At 45.7% G+C, this 15738-nt stretch overlaps 1 protein-coding gene across 1 annotated transcript in view; it reads right to left on the bottom strand.

Moving 5' to 3' along the window:
- Positions 1–216: 216 nt before the first annotated feature.
- The window catches only part of LOC120028022 (collectin-12-like), a 46125-nt gene continuing 30603 nt past the window's right edge, over positions 217–15738 (bottom strand). The window contains exons 3-10 of the mRNA XM_038973142.1: positions 13166–13288; positions 3183–3269; positions 1918–2961; positions 1305–1802; positions 1039–1175; positions 827–936; positions 514–659; positions 217–371 (exon numbers count right to left, since the gene is read on the bottom strand). Of these exons, the coding sequence (XP_038829070.1) occupies positions 352–371; positions 514–659; positions 827–936; positions 1039–1175; positions 1305–1802; positions 1918–2961; positions 3183–3269; positions 13166–13288 (2165 nt within the window). The 3' untranslated portion in view covers positions 217–351. The remainder of the gene's footprint in view (positions 372–513; positions 660–826; positions 937–1038; positions 1176–1304; positions 1803–1917; positions 2962–3182; positions 3270–13165; positions 13289–15738) is intronic.

Raw genomic sequence — 15738 nt, 5'->3', positions numbered from 1 at the left:
TTAAAAAACAACGAGACCAATCTATGAGTCAATTACTTGGGTCGTTATGTAAAAACAATATGGATCCTCTCAACTCTTGATTGTCATGTTGTTGTAATGCAAATGGTGGAAGTAATGGTCTGGATTCACTTTGGAGGATAGCTGAATCTGGCCACTAGAGGGTGAAAGCTCAGTGAATGCAGCCTTAGTCCCGATTCAGGCATGTGCAGTTTGTCCCTCGTCTCTCTCCATACAGCATATCCATGCAAACGTGTGTCAGAGGGCTAGTTACACTTGTGGGTGGAACATAATGCTGCTCACCACACCGCCTCTGACTCAACCGTGCTTCTTTTTCTTCTTCCCCAGAGGGTGCTATAACCCTGGAGTTTTTGCTGTAGAAAATGATATTACGTATAGATTATACAAATATTTTTGAATGCAAACAATATAACTTAGACAGAAAAACCGATGCGGACAGAAAACTTCAGAGACAGACAAACAGACACACGACGAGACAGACAGACGGATACTCACAGCTCTCCATGGCTTTCTCGCAGATGTAGCTGATGAGATCTTCACAGAAGAAATCATTCCACAGTCCTTCGTGGATGAGGCCTGCGCAGTCCTCTCCTCTCTCATGCCCGTGGCTCCAGTTGTCTGGCTGGCCCGGCTTCCACTTCCTACAACCACACAGCAGAGGGCACTCACACACTGAATTCCTTCCAACTATAGATACAAATTCAGTGAGGACTGAAACCGAACTTCAGACACCTTCCCTTCAGTCACACATTGATGTCAATGCGAGGTCTCACATGGATCAGTCTGGTCACTGAGGTACTATACTCACGTGAAGGCAGGTTCAGTTCCATCCAGCCAGTGCCAAACATTCTCCTTCTCCCTATCTGTCAGACCCATCCAGAAGTAGCCCTTTCCAGAGGTCTGCTTCTGCAGCCATTTCTGAGGGGGAAAAAAGTAAACATGATGTCAGTAATGTCACTCATTTTATGACTGTTCAAACAGATGTGCATTGTATTACAAAAGGCTTATAAGCACTGTCACCTGTTCAGCTATGTCGTTAATGATCACCATTGACGCAGTCTGGGCATCACAGCTTTTCTTTGCATCGTCAAAGTTGTGCAGCTCCCTGGAGAAGTGGTAGCATTTGTCTCTGAAGCCAACCCACTCATGAGGACAACCTGAAGTTAATATGGTTATATTGTCAAACTATCACCAATTAGCTCATGTCCTGTCAACTCATAGATGGTGTTGACAGAGTGATACAGAGATATTAATGGTGTATAAAGAGTATTATGAGTGAGTCTTACCTGGGGCCAACACTGTAGGGGCGGGGAAGTCACTCTTCAGAGAGACATAGGCCAAAGGCACTGCTGCTACTGCTGCAGGTCGGGCAGGATGTCCTGGTAGTCCAGGTGGCCCTGGGGCCCCCACAGGCCCCATCGCTCCCCTGGGTCCCTGTACCCCAGCTGGCCCCACCTGTCCTAGGTCTCCCGGCGGGCCCTGGGGCCCCTGAGGACCGGGCTGTCCGTCTCTCCCAAGGAGCCCAGCCGTTCCTGGCTCACCCTTCGCCCCCGGAGGTCCTGCCCTGCCGCCTGACCCTCGGGAGCCCTTTGAACCTGGGTTGCCCCGTGAGCCTTGTTGACCTCTGGAACCTGTTAGTCCCAGTGGTCCTGGAGATCCCTTCTCTCCACGGAGCCCCTGCACCCCAGGCCCACCTTTATCCCCTTTCTCCCCCTTCTGACCAGCCTGACCGGCCGCTCCCTGGGGTCCTTTGTCTCCCCGCGGGCCTCTGGGACCAGGTGGACCTGAAACAAGAACCAATATGTGTTCTTTTGAAACGTGTCTGTTCAACGGCATACTGTTTACAACACACTTCTACGTGAACAAAATAAAAAGCTACTATTTAGTGTGTGCCCTCACCCTGGAGAATGGTGAAGTTGGTGATTAGCTGTGAGTGCTTGCTGTCCACCAGTTTCATCTCCTCCATGACTATGGAGAGGCTGGTGACCTCCTTGTCGAGGCGGGCCGCCAGGTCGTCCTGCTGCGACCTCAGTGTGGTGGTGTCCGACCTCACGTCCAAAACCGTGGAGTTCAGGTCAGCCAGGTAGTCGGAGTGGCGTCCCACTGTTTCAGCGCAGGTGCGCAGCTCGTTGAGGTTGAGATTGATGGCGCCCAGGAGTTGGGTTGTAAAGCTGATGTTGCCCGTCACACGGTCGATGCTCCCCTCCGACTCGTCCAGGCGTATCTCCAGCTGGTCGAACTTGGAGGAGGTGAGGTTGTCATGGTCCCTCTGCTGGTCCATGATCTCCCTGAGGGTCTGGTCGTGGTTCTCCGCCAGGCTGGAGGTGTTCTGCAGCTGTCCGGACAGCGAGGCCAGCTGAGAACCCACGTCCTCCAGAATGTCGTTGTTGGCCTTGGCCAGGACAGAGGCGTTGGAGGCCAGCACCTGGAGGTTCTGCACCTTCTCCCGCAGCCAATCAGCGTCCGACTTAGTCTGCCTGGCCGTCTGCTCTATGCTCTGGAAGTCATTGCGGATCTTCTGGATGGCCTGGCTGGTGTCGTCCACTGACCTCTGCAAAGCCAAGATCAGGCCCCTTTGTTGGGCCTGGGTGAGGTTGAGATTCCCGATGCTGAACTTGGCCTGGCTCTGCTGCCGAACCTGCTCCTGAAGCTCCGTCTGCAGCCGAGCCGTGTCGTCCTGAAGACCCTCCATGGTGCCGCCGTAGGCCCGCAAGGTGCCGTTGACGGACCTCAGCATGGCTGTGTTGGCATCCAGCAGACCCTGGATGGAGCCCTGGCTGCCTTGCATGTCCTGGCCAGCATCCTGCAGACGACCCAGGGCTGCCCGGTTACTACTGCTCCTTTCAGCCACCTCGGACAGCTGCCTCTGCAGAGCCCAGATGTTGTTCTTAAAGGCCTGGATTTCTGTGGTGGTGTTCTCCGACTTCTCGCCAGTCTGGTCATCTGGGAACATGGGATGAAATTGACGTGGACTTTGTAACTGAGAGTTGGATGAAGTTACACTTCTCTCAATGATGAATGTTTCTAAAAACAGCTATTCTGATTCATTTGATGTATTCAAGATAATGCATAGCCCCATAGTACAAGGGATACTGTATGGTCAACTGGCTAGCGTATATGCTCCATACTGCTGTGACCATGTGGTAGGTAGGGGTGAAACTCACCTAGCTTTTTCAAGTCTGTTTCCACAGCAATGATCTTCCCTCCATAGCTCTCAATACCTTCGGACACATTGTCAACCTTTTGCACCACTGCAAAACAAACAAAACAACAGAGCACAACACAGAAAAGATCAGGGTTAGGTCTTCAGCACAGTGGTTGGCTCCATACAATATTAACAGTCTGAGAAGGATGGGCAGAATAGCCTGAAACTATACAAAAGGGATCAGAAAGGATACTTATGAAAACTCACTCAGACACAATATATCATATATCATATAAGATGTATATTTATCTGGCGGGTATGTAATAATGGTTGCCTCAGCAATCACAAGCTCTAAGATTAGGAAATGGTCATGTGATACACAATAATGTCTCAATGACTTGGTGTGTCCATGAAGACCGGGCACGAGACACTGAAGACACTGGAAGATGAGTGCAGATGGGGTGGGTGGTCAGAGGGAGTAGGATCTGGAGATGATCAAAGTGGGACAGGGGGACCCTGTGGGACAGGAAGCGACCCAAGTGGGGGTCCTCAGTAAACAGGGGGTTCAAAGCGTACCCTCAGGAGACAGACGCTGTGTCAGGCATGGTCTTTACGCCCCCACAGGCGACAGGACCCTTCATTTCCTATGGAATGTGTCTGGGAATCATCCCACCACCACCACCACCACCACAGGCTATGGAGGCATCTCGAACCATCTAATTGGAGACCACAGGGGTTCCAACCAGTGGTGAAAACTGCACACCATGCTATTTCTGTTATTTCTATCCTCCACAGGTAAAGACCAACCAACCCATCAAGCTCAAAGAACCCACCAAGCTCAACCTTTAATGGGTATAATCATCTATTTTCTATCATCTATTCAAGGGCCAAATCATCGTAAAGACACAGGATGAGAAGATTTAGCACTACCTCATTCATTCCCTCCCTCTGACTGAGAGCATGGGAGGACATGGATAGATAGATCCCACTGTTATGACTGGGTGTATTTCCCTGGGCACGCTGTATGTGCTTATGATCTTCGTAGCTTTCAATGTGTACGGTGTAGTTGCAGAGTACTTTACATCTACTGTATGCCAGTCACAGACAGTGATGGGGTGAGGAAGCTTTCCAGCAGAGTCCCGCCTGTTTTTCATGTTATTTTGGCATAAATACGTATCACATATCAGTTTGCAAACAATGTAAAAATAAAAAAAATAAAAAAAATGTAATCTTTGAGTTAATAAAGCCGCAAACAAACACAATCTCTTTTTTGCTTTCTTGAGTAAAGTATCTCCAAATGGAGGCGTTTCAGCCTAGCTCAGTGCTTTCTGTGGTGGTGGGGCTGCCAGAGGAAAATACGGAGCGTAGGGGTTGGTAATGTTCTTTAGTTGTGCCGTAATTGGCTCAGTGTTCTGTCACTCATGGGGACACTATGTCATTGCAAAATCTATGGGTAGAGCTCGAAAACTCAAGCCCCTTGGGTGCTGCCATAGACTTACATTAGAAGTGCCCATCCAAGAAGGCTCAAGGTCATTGGCCACAGATAAAATTAAATCAAATCACGTTATATCTACCGTAGCTTTGATTGGACTGATCATGTCAACATCATACTTTCAAAATCTTAGCTAGCAAGCTAGACAAGCAGTCGTCGTCATGCATGAAGTCAGCAATCTACTGGCAAATCCTTTTCAATCATTGTCACATGAAGAGAAATGATAGATAAAACGTATCGGTGCTCATCGGCCATTGGACATAAACATTACACAACAAGTTGGAAATCGCTAATTCAAAAATGAGTGGTAAGGCGCCACTTCAGCCACAGGTTCGATCCCAGGCCGTGTTACAGCCGGCTGTGACCGGGAGACCCATGAGGCGACGCACATTTGGCCCATCGTCATCTGGGTTAGGGAAGGGTTTGGCCGGCCGAGATGTCCTTGTCTCATCGTGCTCTAGCGACTCCTTTTGGCGGGCCGGGTGCGTGTTTCCTCTGACACATCGGTGCGGCTGGCTTCCGGGTTAAGCAAGAACTAGTGCGGCTCTCGACCTTCTCCAAGTCCGTAGGAGAGTTGCAACGATAAGACAAGATTGTAACGACCAATTGGATATCACGAAAAAAAGGGTGACGCCATGGGCCAGAAAAGTTTGAATACATTGGCCATGCTGTCAATCCAGCATGACTTCTGCCGTGTTCAAAACTACTGGAAACATTTCAAGTCGTGATTTCGGTCCTCTTTCTAGAGCCCAAAAGAAGGACCGTCGCGCCACCGTCCTGTTTAAGTGAGCACAGCACAACAAGGTGAGTCCAGAAATGTCTTGTATGCTGCTGCATAAATGATGTAATATGCCAGGGTGATGCTGTATGTATACTTGTAGCCAAGAAAATAATACTAAGTGTATGTTGTGTAGTAAGCTGTTCGTAGACCATGTGCCTCACCCTAATCATTTGGTAGAAACCACATTTGTTTAAGCTAGTCAGCCATATCAGCTATGTTCTTTTTAAGGCAGTAAATGAGGCTGAATGAACTGTTTTGTTTCCAGACAAGGCTCCGCTGATAGCCAGGTTTTGCAGTGGTAAGGTGTTGGGACTGTTGTTGGGACTCTGCTGTTGGGACAGCTTTCTGTAGGCCCTAACAGTTTGTGGGTGTCAACGTTATAGTCCAATGAATTTATTGTTTGGTGTTGTGTTGTGTAGTGGCTTTGCTGGCATGCATCTAAAAAAAGTTTGCCCGAACAAGATTTATGCTAAAATCCCCACTGAATCGTACATGTCTCTATGGCACAGTTGTAATAAAAGGAAAAACAAATACGCTACAACATTGCAAGTTAAACGTTGTGATAGCCACAACAACGTAGAAGAGGGCTCCGCAATTAAGGAAGTATAGTGATGATAGAGCGTCTAACTGACAATGAAAGGCGACTTCGACTGGAAATGAGAGACGAGAGACAGAGAAGCATTCTTCAAACCGCCGAGGATGAGTGCGCTTTTCTCATTGTCAACAAACAATAGGGGGGAAAAAAATGCCTTCTGAAAATAGAAACCCAGAAGTTTCATGCAAGCTTTTAATGACTTGCATGTGTTCCATCTGTAATTATGGTAAACAAACATTCAAGTAGACTGAATCTCTCAATCTGTGCCATATTCGCTTGCATGCATAGCAGGGAATTCATCCCAACAGTACAGTATGTACATTTAGATGTGATTTGTTTCAGGTGAGTGTCCTGTGTTAGAATCATTCCGACTGTAGCTGATAGCGTTGACTGGAGTCCATATTCACAAAGCGGCAGATCAGTAGCAGTGCTGATCTTGTTCATAATGATTAAAGGCAAAACTGATCCTAGATCAGCATTCCTACTCTGAGACGCTTTCTGAACACGGGCCTGGTATGGGTAGCCTCATAGACGTGTGTAGTAGTGTGTGTGGAACGCAGGAGTAAATGCTTCCACATGTTTGAGAAACCGTTTACTACATGCACTCACTGAACGTCTAATTCTCCCAGCATCCCTCTCTTTCCAGTACAGGAAACAAGGGATCAAAACAACATTCCCTACCATTCACAGACATGTATCCAGACTTGAAACAGAGAGAATGTAATTCTGATGGAAAATGGTTTTGTACGGAGTAGACGTCCTAATGGTTTGGGAAACTCAAGATGCCTGTATACGGAAAACAAATGCCACTAGGGATGTACAGTAGCCTTTTCATGGTGGAAAGATGTTTAAAATGTTTACCCTCATAGATGACTATCCGTCCCCCAAATACTCTCAAAATAAAAAAAAATAAAAACATATGAACTAGAAAAACGCCCTCTCGATTGAAAGAGTAGTATTAGCTCAGAGTGGAGAGGCATGGCCAGTCTGAAATGAAACGTTCCACTGCAAACTAAATGAGACACATTTCCAGACACCACAAACTACTGTACCACACAGAGCACAAAAGACGCATTCAGCTCAGGTCTGCAGACCAAACCGTACATCTACTGCACATTGTTTCTCTCTATAACAATTACACACACACACACACACACACACACACACACACACACACACACACACACACACACACACACACACACACACACACACACACACACACACTTTTACTGTTGTTTGTTTTGACTTGTTTCTATGTCTGGGGGACAAGCCATGGGGGACGAGACTCAACGCTGTGTTTTTAATTGCACTCATCCTCTCTGTTAAACTTTAATCACTTCGGTGTGATGCTCTCTGTACTAATGTATTACTTCCTCTCTGTCTAGATGTTGGATTCAAATAGATGTTAATGCAGAATGCTGTGGATAAAAACACAACTTTGGGAAACTTTCTTCCAAGTTATGAAACAATTAGCATCCTAAATGGCCCACATACGCTGCTAGCCTGCTACTCTGGAACAACAGTGATGCTTTACATGGTTTAGCTGAACGCTGGAGAATCACAGGGAGAGTACACACACACACACGCACACGCACACACACACACACACACACACACACACACACACACACACACACACACACACACACAGATGGATGCTCTTCGTGGTTGGAATCCATTTTATCCTGCTCAATTATATAATTAAATATTTAAATATCTTTAATACTATGTTGATAGACGCATGCACATACACACATGCGCTCACACACACATGCGCTCACACACACATGCACACACACACATGCTCTCACACACGTATAAACATGCGTATGCACGCACGCACGCACACCCACACACACACACACACACACTGTATAATATCTGGTCCCCAGAGCTATGCCCTAGGCCAGCTGTGCTGCAGCTGTGGTTTCTGGGTGTCATCCCTTCCTCACAATACACACAACACACGCAAGCACACGACAAACTCACACACACACACCCTGACACCTCTGCTTATTTTTGCTAAAGCTCAATATTATAGCCCAGAATGTAGTGACAGATTCCATGTACACAGCTGGAGCAGAGGGAGAGAGAGGGAGAACGCAGCATGAGTGCTGAGTGAGGCCAAAGAGAGGGCGAGACTCTCCCTACACCCTCTTATTCTCTTCTATGATTCCTCTCCCTCCTCATATTCACCTGTGTCTAATCCCTCCCTCATATAGCCTGGGTCGTGTCTCAAATGACACCCCATTTCCTATACAGTGCGCTACTTTTGTCCAGGGCCCCCATAGGGGACGCAACCCTAGTCTTTCCTGCCAGGACAATGTCCGAGAGCTGGAGAAGAGGTTTTACCAGCCTATCATGGAGGTTCTATACTGTAGCTCAGAAGAGATCACATACGCACCATAAAGAGATCAAGTGATGAAGCGAGGACATTGCTATGGGTAAGAGTAGAGAGCATAGGGTGGGCTAGATGTTAAGATATCTGTCCACACTTCATCATACACTGCATCCTACAGTACAGAATATAGATGTGAAGTGAATAGAACATTGGGGTCTCACTTGCGGCTGTTGCGGTGACTGTATTACCGCCACACGGGCAGTCCCGAGTCATGAAGGCGGTCAAATTCCACGTGACTGTTTAGTCAGTGTAATTAGGCTTCTCCAAACTCTGATGCTGCTGATGGTCATTAGTAGCCTATCAAACTTGCTAACTGCCTGGTACTCAGCACTCTATTGTCCCTCTAATCACTCTGACATCAATGCAAATGTAATCGAAAATCTAATCAAACACTTCATGAGAGCCCATGACCTCTAGTCGCGCAACATTTATATAGCCTATGCAATTGAGCGATAAAACAGAGTGATGGCCTCTATTAAAAAGAGGCGGATCGCATCAGCTTTCTATAGGTTAGGCCTACTATATTTATTTCTCAACTTTCTTAATAATCAGCACACCTGGCTGGCTTGAAAATGAACCACAGGAAAACCGTCCTCCATTCTCTATTTAAGTGCATAGATGACATGTATTTTTTCCCGCTGCCCCGGTTTTGAGACAGGTCATGATAATAGTCCATTTTAAATCAAAACAAATTTCACACATGTGTTATTTGGTATACAGTTGAAGTTGGAAGTTTACATACACCTTAGCCAAATACATTTAAACTCAGTTTTTCACAATTCCTGACATTTAATCCTAGTAAATCCCTGTCTTAGGTCAGTTAGGATCACCACTTTATTTGAAGAATGTGAAGTGTCAGAATAATAGTAGAGAGAATTATTTATTTCAGCTTTATTTCTTTCATCACATTCCCAGTGGGTCAGAAGTTTACATACACTCAATTAGTATTTGGTAGCATTGCCTTTATATTGTTTAACTTGGGTCAAATGTTTCAAGTAGCCTTCCACAAGCTTCCCAAAATAAGTTGGGTGAATTTTGGCCCATTCCTCCTGACAGAGCTGGTGTAACTGAGTCAGGTTTGTAGGCCTCCTTGCTCGCACAAGCTTTTTCAGTTCTGCCCACAAATTTTCTATAGGATTGAAGTCAGGGCTTTGCGATGGCCACTACACTACCTTGACTTTGTTGTCCTTAAGCCATTTTGCCACAACTTTGGAAGTATGCTTGTGGTCATTGTCCATTTGGAAGACCCATTTGCGACCAAGCTTTAACTTCCTGACTGATGTCTTGAGATGTTGCTTCAATATATCCACATAATTTTCCTCCCTCATGATGCCATCTATTTAGTGACGTGCACCAGTCCCTCCTGCAGCAAAGCAACCCCACAACATGATGCTGCCACCCCCTTGCTTCACGGTTGGGATGGTGTTCTTCGGCTTGCAAGCCTCCCCCTTTTTCCTCCAAACATAACGATGGTCATTATGGCCAAACAGTTCTATTTTTGTTTCATCAGACCATTCAACATTTCTCCACAAAGTACGATCTTTGTCCCCATGTGCAGTTGCAAACCATAGTCTGGCTTTGTTTATGGAGGTTTTGGAGCAGTGGCTTCTTCCTTGCTGAGAGGCCTTTCAGGTTATGTCGATATAGGACTCGTTTTCCTGTGGATATAGATACTTTTGTACCTGTTTCCTCCAGCATCTTCACAAGGTCCTTTGCTGTTGTTCTGGGATTGATTTACACTTTTTGCACCAAGGTACGTTAATCTCTAGGAGACAGAACGCGTCTCCTTCCTGAGCGGTATGAGGGTTGCGTGGTCCCATGGTGTTTATACTTGCGTACTATTGTTTGTACAGATGAACGTGGTACCTTCAGGTGTTTGCAAATTGCTCCCAAGGATGAACCAGACTTGTGGAGGTCTACAGTTTTTTTCTGAGGTCTTGGCTGATTTCTTTTGATTTTCCCATGATGTCAAGCAAAGAGGTACTGAGTTTGAAGGTAGGCCTTGAAACACATCCACAGGTACACCTCCAATTTACTCAAATTATGTCAATTAGCCTATCAGAAGCTTCTAAAGCCATGACATCATTTTCTGGAATTTTCCATGTGTGCATTGCTGCGCTATAATGTGAAGAAACAGCCTAATAGCCTAAACAGCCTAAACAGCCTAATAGTTGATCAACATTTAAAGCTAAACATTCTGATCTGCTGCGTTAGCCACATTGCGTTAACATATTTTGGGGATGCTAGTGTTTGTATTAATTTGGGATCTATCGCATCCCACAACTGTCCCAGACTATGTTTGGAATATTTATTCTCGCACAGAATAGGTCAACTGTTGTACTATGGGGGATAGTAGATTGGCATTGGCTAGTGCTTTTGCTGTTCGTTAGGCCTACTCAGCTTGCTGGCTGCCGAAAAGTAAATGTGGACAGTTCTTTCAATATCTTCACTATGTACCTCGGGATTAGATAAGGATGCGCGCAGTTGCGTCCCCGATGTGTCTGTCTTCACTTGTAGCCTGTGAGAAAGACCCGATCCCGTGATGGAGAGCCATGTGAGTGAGAGGTGCTTCGGAGCATGCAGCACTCAGGGAGAAGGGAACAACGCAGCACTCCAGTCCAAGGACACAACGGCTACTGGCCGCAAAAGGTATGAATTTTTGGGGGGGTGCATTACGGCCACACAAAGGGATGTCGCCGTGAAATTCGAGCCATTATCAAGTACTTGCCAAAATGTGAATGAGAGACTGATAAAGTGTGTGCAGCCTGCGCAAAAAAACTCATGCCTTTCAAGCGACTTTTTTCAAATCACCATTAGAGTCGCATCATGCAGCATTACAATGTCTTAAAAATCTAAACATATAGACTAGAACAACTTAAGTTACACGAATAACTCTTAATTAAGCATATAGGAGTACATACACTACCAGTCCAGAGTTTTAGAACATCTAGGACCTAACATAAGGATCAGGACCTAACATAAGGACAACTCGGAGTATGCTATTCTGTTCTTCTGAAATAGACTTAAATAATGGATCTTTTGTGAACGTGTAGGCTATATTACATGGATTTATTCAACTTTTTAAAATGTAGATGTTCCAAAGGTCTGCATCAGTGTATGTGGAAGCCAGGAGATGCTAAATGTGTTTATGTTAATTAACGTCAATTACCGTGAGACCAACAGATATTTGCTTGACAATCACCGGCTGACGTATTTTCGTGACCGCCACAACCCTAGTCTTACTTCACATAACCATCTAGACCTGACTGCATGGTTAGGCTGTGGAGCTGTGGTTCCCTGGACAGCCCACTACTACAGCTCTGCCAGTAAAGACCAATTTTAGTGGGTTTTGCTAGAGTTACAGTGAGTTTACCGCTTATCTGGTCTTAATTAGGGCTGCATGAAATTGTGCAGTGTGGAACAAGGATGAGGATTGACTACTGACTGACTGAACCCAATTGTGAGTGTAAAGGACATCACTTTTAATTTAGTCGAAAATCCACAACAACCACGAGCGATGATAAAACGGTTATTTGTGCACACATATGAGAACGGTTAGCGTAATTATCACAGGAACAGTCTAAGTTCGGCCTTTGGACCGTTGCGGAAAAAGCTGGAAAAATCGGAACACAGACCAGGAAGTGGAGCTCCACAACCGCGGGCCGGTTCCTTGAGGTGTGAGCGTGGGGGTGTTGGTAAAATAAGCGGAGAGTAAGTCCTTGGGTCCCGAGAGAGGGGGAACGGGGGTGTGCAGGGGTGCAGGAAGGGTGCAAGGGGGAGAACATACAACAGTGCTGAGGTTTTCAAAGAAAAGCAAAAAAGGGGGAGGGTTGCGGCTGAGTTAATGTCACTTTGGAGAGAACAGGGCTTGTTTTGGTTTCAGAGAGTGTGATGGTCTTACAGTCAGTGGGATCGCTCAGAGTTTCCATGACTCTTCCACTAGCCTGAATTAATAACAATGAAACATTGCCCAACAGCATCTATGTCATGTTTGGGCAGACCGTAAGGAGTCACTGGGGACATTAGCCCACACAAACACACACGCCCATACGTACACACGTACACACGTACACACACACACACACACACACACACACACACACACACACACACAAACATACACAAACATACACCAAACACACACACACACACACACACACACACACACACACACACACACACACACACACACACACACACACACACACACACACACACACACACACACACACACACACACACACACACACACAGCCTCACACTCCAAAGCAAACAAACACACTGTGCTCATGGTGATCAAACAGGTGTGATCTTATTTCCTGGCAGGATGTGGAGAAGGACCTCACGCACAGTTTGGACACTCACTTTCTCAATGTGAAGGCGTAATAAGGTTTGGTTGAGCAATGCTGGTCACCACGGTCCCAGTCAGCTCACACAGTGACATAGCTAGACTTTCCATTCTATGTCTCTAAAGTAGCAACCACTTTGACAGATACACAAGCATGAAGAGATGTCTCCCCCTACCTTACAAGTTGTAGAGCCTTAGTTTTATTATGACTTTTGTTTTATGCATAATGTATTGAGTCATTGTAATTGTCTGTACCCTGGGGACTTTTGTTTTGAAAGCAATATTATGTCCATAGACACCAGTGAAGGTAGTGTAAACTATCTACAGTCAGAAATACAGTTTACAGAAGCATGCACTTTGACTGACAGGTGTCCTTGCTTACCTTTATACCCGAGGACAGCAACAGCGATGGTGAGTAGAGTGCACAGCACGTAGAGCAGTGCTATGGAGATCTTCAGTGCCCACTCATTCTTACACTTAGTACACTGGGTACCCTCCTGGATACCTACACAAGCGAGAGAAATGCAGACGAATAAAAATGTGTATGTAAAAACATATTAAAATGAGTTCTCGACAGCATCATAGTTAGTTTGTTCACACTATTCAAACTGTAACCACACACACACACACACACACACACACACGCAACAGGTGGCCCGCCGACAAAAACAGGCCCCCAAGTGGGGGAGGTATTCCCACAAAAAAAAAAGATATTTGATCATGTCTCAATGTAATCAAGGTATACAATTATTGTTATTTTCAAATACAATTTATTTTTGGAATTGTGGCCAGTTGTGGCCAATTTGCAGTGTACAAATCATAATTATTATTTTCCGGCCCCCAGACAATTCGCTCCAACAAAAAACAGCCTGCAGCTGAATCTAGTTGACTACCCTTGCCATAGGAAGTGAAAGGATTTTAAGTGCCTTTAAACAGTGTATGGTAGTAGGTGCCAGGCGCACCGGTTTGTGTCAAGAACTGCAACAATGCTGGGTTTTTCACGCTCAAAAGTTTCCCGTGTGTATCAAGAATGGTCCACCACCCAAGGGACATCCAGCCGACTTGACACAACTGTGGGAAGCATTGGAGTCAACATGGGCCAGCATCCGTGTGGAACACTTTCTACACCTTGTAGAGTGCAACTCAATATTAGTGTTCTTAATGTTTTATACACTTAGTGTATATTCAATATATTATATCCTATGACTGTATATCCTGCATCTCTGCACTCTACCTAGGGGTGCGTCCCAAATGGCACCTATTCCCTATATAGTGCAAGTGCACTACTTTTGACCAGAGTCCTATGAGCCCTCGTCAAAAGTAGGGCACTATAAGGGATTAGGGTGCATTTGGGTATATTATGGCTCAGGTGGCTACAGTCAGGCTATGTGGAGACAGCAGAGAGCCTGGTCAAAGTGTGGCCTGGCTGGCCCTATGTGGGCCGAGGTCTGGGCTTCTCCAGGCCCTGGGTCTGAATCTCCAGGTCCCCACATCTGGACAAACAGCCTGGAGGCCACATTAAAGGGCCCAGTTGTTCCCTGAGGCCCCGGGTGGTGAGGGGGTGAGGGACACCATAACAAGACCCCCCCAAACTGTTTACACTGTGCCACAGGCTTATTTTCCTGGGAAAGCCTTCACTTGGCAGACTCTATGACACACACACACACACACACACAGACACACACACTCTCCTCATAATGAAACATAAACAGACAGTTCCTGGATTCAATAATCAACATCAATATGTAGGAGTATGTATTCGCACCAGGGACCTTCAAGTGCCTCCAACCAGCGGGGAAAGTCATGGAGGAATGTTGGCATTCTCTTACATTTTCCTGGAATATTTCTTTCCAAGGATATCTTTCCTGACAGATGAGTGGCGAGATCCACAGTGCTGACGGGAACACAGCTGCATTACATTTGAATTCAGGAAGTGGGTGAAAAAAAGAAAGGTCCAGCGTTTCATGTACCTGAAACAAAACGTATTTGCATGCCCAGCTCAAGGAAAGCCACTTCCAACATTTCCATGGCAACACAAAGATGGCCTGTGCCAATGCAATCTTTGTGTTAAAACTTCTTGACCTATGGCTGATAAATGCCTGTAGGGCTTGCTGTCTCATGTAATATGATTATGATAATGAATTATATAAGTGATAATGCCCGAGAAGCCGTTGTTTGGAGGATATATTGGCACGGTTGTTGTTAGGCCCAAGACCCCGTGCCAATATATCCTCCAAACAACGGCTTCGAGGGCATTATTACTTTTCTACAACGGGTTACCAACATATTCAAATAATGATTGACATATTTTCATATGTTTTTTTTATTTTGATGAATTTATTCATACTATTTCATCTTTCCACGAGATATAGTCACACCACGAATCTAGGGTTGCTACCCAAGCCGGCTGGTCAGTCGTTCTATCGGTTCCTTTGCCAGAGACCCGACCCAGTCGTTCTGTTCTAATTCTATGGATGCCACCCAGTCAAATGTTTCATTGCCATGACAGCTGGCAATGTTCTTATCCCTTGCTTGCTAACACAGCCTCGTCCAACAGTGCAGTCAGAATAACAGCGAAAGGAGCTTCATTTGCGTTTGTTTTAAGCTGTTTGTTTGGGGATACATCCATAACAATGAGCTAATGATGCACGATTTCACCTGGCATAGAACATTTAATATCTCGCCAGGACACACAGCTAACACAATCACTTCAAACTGAAGTGGCATTTCGTGTTTTTCCTTTGACATTTCTTTGTATATATCCATAAAAATGATGCTGATTCATGATTTCGCCTGGCAGAGAAAAGCTGCCTGCCTGTCTGTCTCGTCCTGACTCCTGACAGGTTCATTACCGTAGGACAGCTGGAGATCGAATTTCAATATTGAAACAATATTGCAAATGTCAGTTGCAAATCTCCGCTGTTGAAAACCAAATGCCAGTCTAAACAAAATGGT

This window comes from Salvelinus namaycush, chromosome 33 (genome assembly GCF_016432855.1).
Source record: "Salvelinus namaycush isolate Seneca chromosome 33, SaNama_1.0, whole genome shotgun sequence".
NCBI lineage: Eukaryota > Metazoa > Chordata > Actinopteri > Salmoniformes > Salmonidae > Salvelinus > Salvelinus namaycush.
The sequence above is the reverse complement of the archived record's forward strand: the minus strand, read 5'-3'. Positions and strand labels throughout refer to the sequence as shown.